The sequence below is a fragment of the Myotis davidii genome, unplaced genomic scaffold (assembly GCF_000327345.1).
Source record: "Myotis davidii unplaced genomic scaffold, ASM32734v1 scaffold478, whole genome shotgun sequence".
NCBI classification, from domain to species: Eukaryota; Metazoa; Chordata; class Mammalia; order Chiroptera; family Vespertilionidae; genus Myotis; species Myotis davidii.
In genome coordinates, this window is record NW_006289570.1 from 4883910 (window position 1) to 4888749 (window position 4840).

General features: G+C 52.8%; 1 protein-coding gene across 1 annotated transcript in view; it reads left to right on the top strand.

Moving 5' to 3' along the window:
* RNF185 (ring finger protein 185) overlaps positions 1–2809 on the top strand; it is a 36052-nt gene extending 33243 nt beyond the window's left edge. Inside the window, exon 7 of the mRNA XM_006762085.2 lies at positions 1132–2809. Coding sequence (XP_006762148.1) covers positions 1132–1229 — 98 coding nt within the window. The 3' untranslated portion in view covers positions 1230–2809. The remainder of the gene's footprint in view (positions 1–1131) is intronic.
* Positions 2810–4840: the final 2031 nt, after the last annotated feature.

Sequence of the window (4840 nt, forward strand, 5' to 3'; positions counted from 1 at the left end):
CCTTCTGCCTGGCCAGGAGCTTATGCTCTAGGGACAGTAACCCACTCCTGGGCCATCCCAGGTGTCCCCTGGCCTCACCCTGTGCCTAGCAGGCGATCACTGAGTCTTTGTTGACTGCCTGCCTGCATGAATCCGTCAGAGCACCTCATTGGAGAAGAGTACAGCACCAAGAGGTCATGAGGAAGGAGGCCCCAAAGGGCAGGGCCCCGTGAAGGCAGCAGGAACCTGCCTGGTAGCTCGCTTCCTTCTACCCTGGTCCAAGGTTCACCTCGCGTTCCCCAGGAAAACAGGCTGCCCTCTGGATCTCTGGATCCTCCTGCCACAAGCACACAGTTTTCTCTTATGATACCGCTTGCTCATTGGGGTGGAGGTGTTCTTAACTCTCTTTCTCTAATAGGACAGGGGAGCTATACATAGCAGCTTTCTCACAGCCCAAGTTCTCAGCCCACTTCTACCCTAGTTTGCTGGGCGGTGAGGGAAACCGGTCATTTTGCCTGTCTGGGCCCTAGCGCCCTCCTCTGGAAAAGGAAGGCACTCCACGCCGGGCTCTCTGAGACCCTCCGGGAGGGTATGATAAAAACAATTGCTTGCTTCTATCTTCCTGGATTAAAAATAATTTACATTTTACTTAATTTCTTCGGTTCCTTTTTTTAATTGAATTTATTGGGGTGACATTGGTTAATAAAATTATATAGGTTTCAGCTCTCCAGTTCTGTAATACACCATCTGCATAGTGTACTGTGTGTTCACCACCAACTTTGATTTCTTCCTACAGAAAATGAAATAGTACTCACCAAGCAATAGTGTGTGTGCAAACACTGTGCACACAGAAGGTGCTTAACAAACGTAGCTTTCCTTTCATCATTCCCTCTAAGAGTTTCCCCACTTACTTGCACCTATAGGCCAAACCCTCTGAGGATACGTTGGAGATCTTGTCCTCATTGTTATATTATTCCACATATTTTCACAATTCCAGTTTTGTTTTGCCTGATGTTATTTGGGGTTTGGAAATGTTTTTAGTGTGCAGGATTCTGTAAAGAGATGAAGGTTGATGCTTCTCGACTTCGGTCCCAAGTGGGCATGTGCACGGCTGCAGCACGCTAACACCTCTCTTCTCCCTCCTGTCTCCAGCTGTCCCCGGGACGCCCCAGTACGTGGATGAGCAGTTCCTGTCACGCCTCTTCCTGTTTGTGGCCCTGGTGATCATGTTCTGGCTCCTAATTGCCTAATGCTGGGCTCCCGGCCTACATCCATGGCAGGGCCCCTGGACTGGTGCCACACCACCCCCACTCTTGATGTTTGGCTTCCTGGATAATCCCGAGCCCTGGAATCAGTGGGGTCCGTAACACATCAAGGAATCTTGCTTCTCCACCAGAGCTTTAGGACTCAAGACTGTTGTCCAGAACCCTGGAGTGTGGCCACTGCCATAAACCCTCAGGCCTTGGCACTGCGTCGTCTCTCCTGGGTTACAACATGAAATCCTGTTCCAGCCAGCTCGGTAGCTCCTGACTCTGCACCGGGAAGAGGCAGAAGAGAGAAACTGTTGGTGCAACTTCACCTGCGTTTAATGTTATAAGAACAAAGGGATGAACTAAATGTTAATTGTGGAAACTTCCTCTCATCTCATTAGATACCCCTTGGTAAGTGGCCTCTGAGGTCAGTGGGGGTCCTCATACAGAGAGGTTCCGCTGCCAGATCTCAATGCTGCTCTGCCCTATTCCCTCCTCGGCAGAGGTGCCAGAAATTGCTGTCCTATAAAGATCCTAATTGCAGCAGCTGAAGCTGGAGGCGCATCATGAACTCACCAGAGACCCAACGATCTTTTATTGGCTCTGGCCATCCTCAGCGTCTTTGGCCCGAGAGCAGCTTGAATGACCTTGTTTTTTTGGCATAGATCATCCTGGGAGACGTGTCTCCACTCACAGATTTCTCATCACCTTTCGCCCCCAAACCACACACATGTTCCTTTCTGCCAGAGGGCACAGCCTCCATTGCTGCTGTGCATGAGGAAAGACCTGCAGTTGGGACTGCAGAGGGATTCAGAGCTCCGATGCAGGAACAGCCGCACAGCAGCCCCGTCCCCAAGGCCACAGAAGTTCCGCGTGCATCTCCTCGCAGACCTGCCCAAAGGAAACGGGGTTTGTCAAGTCAGCCCCGCTGCATGTTGAAGACCATCCGCCAAATTGTCCTTAATGAAGAGGCAGCAAAGGGGGAAGCCCCTAATTTGATACGGATTGTGGACACCTCCTTGAACATGTGCTAAAACCCGGAAGCCTGTGCCTCCAGAGCAGGCAACCTGGTGATTTGTTCCAGTCGGGCAGGGGCCTGGGGGCCTCAGACGGTGACACATGGGGTGGCCTTTCTGTGGAAATCATGGTGCCCAAGCCCTTGATTTGTGTTTCAACTTCACAAGCTTCTTTGTCCGAATCTGATGGAGGGAGTGTGGTCCAGGCAAGAAGACGGTTCACTTGGTGGTGGAATAGTCTGTCAGGCCTCTTCCTAGAAATCCAGTCTGTTCCAGAGACCCCAAGGCTGGGAGGAGATGGCCTTCCTCGGGAGCCTCTGTCGCGTCACCGGGCCACAGTGCTCCTGGCTTACCTCCAGCAATAGCCAACAGAGGGTAGAAAGCCCCACCTAATGGTTTGTTTTTCTTTCCCAGATGTGGCTCTGCATAGCATATGGAAACCAGGACCTTATCCAAGATGGGAAGCCCTCTTTCCATCTCCCTAGCCCCCATCCCTTTCTCCTTATAACCTGTCAATGCCAGAGTTCAGTGTTAAAAGACAAAATATAAGTATTGAATAAGTGGTTCATTTGCTGAATCCATTTGATAAGAATAAGCCACCAGCTTTACAGTGTGCCTCATGGACTTTAAATACCTTGGGGGCACCCGCTCAATCGTGCTCTTTTTATCACCTAGAAATCCCCAAAGTGGAAGGTGCCCCTGGAGTATCTCAGCTGGAGAAGGCCGGTGGGATCCCTCAGTGCAGTGCCTCCACCTAGTGGTGGGGGAGAGGACGTCAGTCTACTGGGCCCAACAGAAAATGGGTTTCCAGAAGAAAGGTTAAGGAAGGGATGTGGGTAGGAAGATGAATCACTTGGACTCTAATGAAACGGAGTGAGTCAGGAAAGCTCTACCAGCAAAGGTGTCCCAGGAGCCTGTTAGCAAAGCCAGGCTGGCTACCTGCCCTTTGATTTTTCATCTTATAGGTCCCCACTCATGCTCTGCCAGGGGCTGGGGCAGGAGAGCCGATTTGGGACTGCTGGCCCAGCCCTGACAGGGAGCCCCCTCCCACAGCCCCTCTGCAGGCTCACAGACCCCCCCACCCCCACCCAAGGCAGTTTTCCCTCCTTTTGTGTGTGTTTCCTATGTTCTTAGTCTCTACTCCTACTCCTGCCGCCTTTGCGGATCAGGACCAGCTCCCAACCACAGACAGAAAATGATACCATGTACAGCGGCACACCTTGACCAGTTGCTAATTTTCACTGTTGTGAAAGTGATTTGATTTAGAATTAAATGGTTTTACATTACTGTGAGCTGTGGGCTTCTTATCCGTGTCATGGGGTCAGGGGGACGGGTTAGGGAGGAGTCACACTGGCCTGGCCCCTTGAAAGCACCTGTGTGTCCTTGGGAATGTCACCCTGAAGACAAAGTCTTCAAACAGCCATCAAGGAGTAGGCTGGCGGCCTGGCCTCATCCATAGCCCTGCCCAAGGGGTGACCGGTCTGACAGGCAGCACTGACCCCGACAAGTATGTGGAATTCCGAAGCTCGCAGGCTGCCACATGGAGCTTAGCTGTGGCCCATCAGAGCCGGAGGACAGACGTTACTGTCAGCAGCTTCCTGCATGCTGTGATAGGGCAGGCGGCCTGCCCAGCAGGGTGTGCTGCTCCACGGAATTCCGGAATTCCTCGGTAGCAGAATGGGAGATGGAAGATGGTGAGGTCACAAACCCTGCCCAGCCTCAAGCTTCCCAGCACACCAGAGCTACAGGTCATCCCTCAGAGTGGAGCTCTTTTCTCCCCTCCACTGTGACCTAATAGTTACCAAGTTGGTTAGTAGCGGGGCTCAGTGCTTCTCAAGGCCCCTCAGCCAGCTAGCAGCTGCCAGAAGCCAGTCTGCTGTCCTAACTCCTGGTCCAGTGCTCTCTCCTCCATAAAGAGGAGCCTGCAGGACGAGTCCAGTAGGCAGGTGTGTTTACTTTGGCCTACATGGCATTTTCAGAACTTTAATGTCCCCAACATTTTAAAAAGTGGAAAATTTCACCTAAACATCTGGATTTTTGGTTTGTCTTGAAAAACTGGGAAGATGGGATGTGCTGAGTTCATTTATAACCTTCCTTGGTCTGGCTAAGGAGCTGACCCTGGAGTCGTGGTTGCACCCACCCCCGTTATCTACGGAGTGTCTGTTTATCCATAGTGGAGCAGAGGAGTGGCTTCTCTGAGCTGGAAGCTTCTAAAGAAAGTCCAAGCTTAACCCCCCTCCCCCAAAGCTAGTTAATGGAGACCTATTTTCTCCATATTCCTATTCTTGATTCCAGGAGGGTTCCCGACCCAGCTCAGCTCCTCATGAGCTGTGCCATTTCGAGGTAGTGGAGCGTATCCTCTGGGCCTCCGCAGTCCCCATCTGTAAAATGGGCTGAGTCCTCTGTGTTGAGGCCTCCCGCCCGCGCGCGCTCCATCATCTTTACCAGCTCCGGCCCCCACCGAGGGAGCCGCTCGCACTAGGGGGCGCTAAGGGCTGCCTCCGAGCCGGGGGGCGGGGCCTGCACGTGGGGCGGAGTCTGTATGGGGCGGTGCCTGTGTGCGGGGCGGGGCTTCGGCGGGCGGGCCCGGGTGCC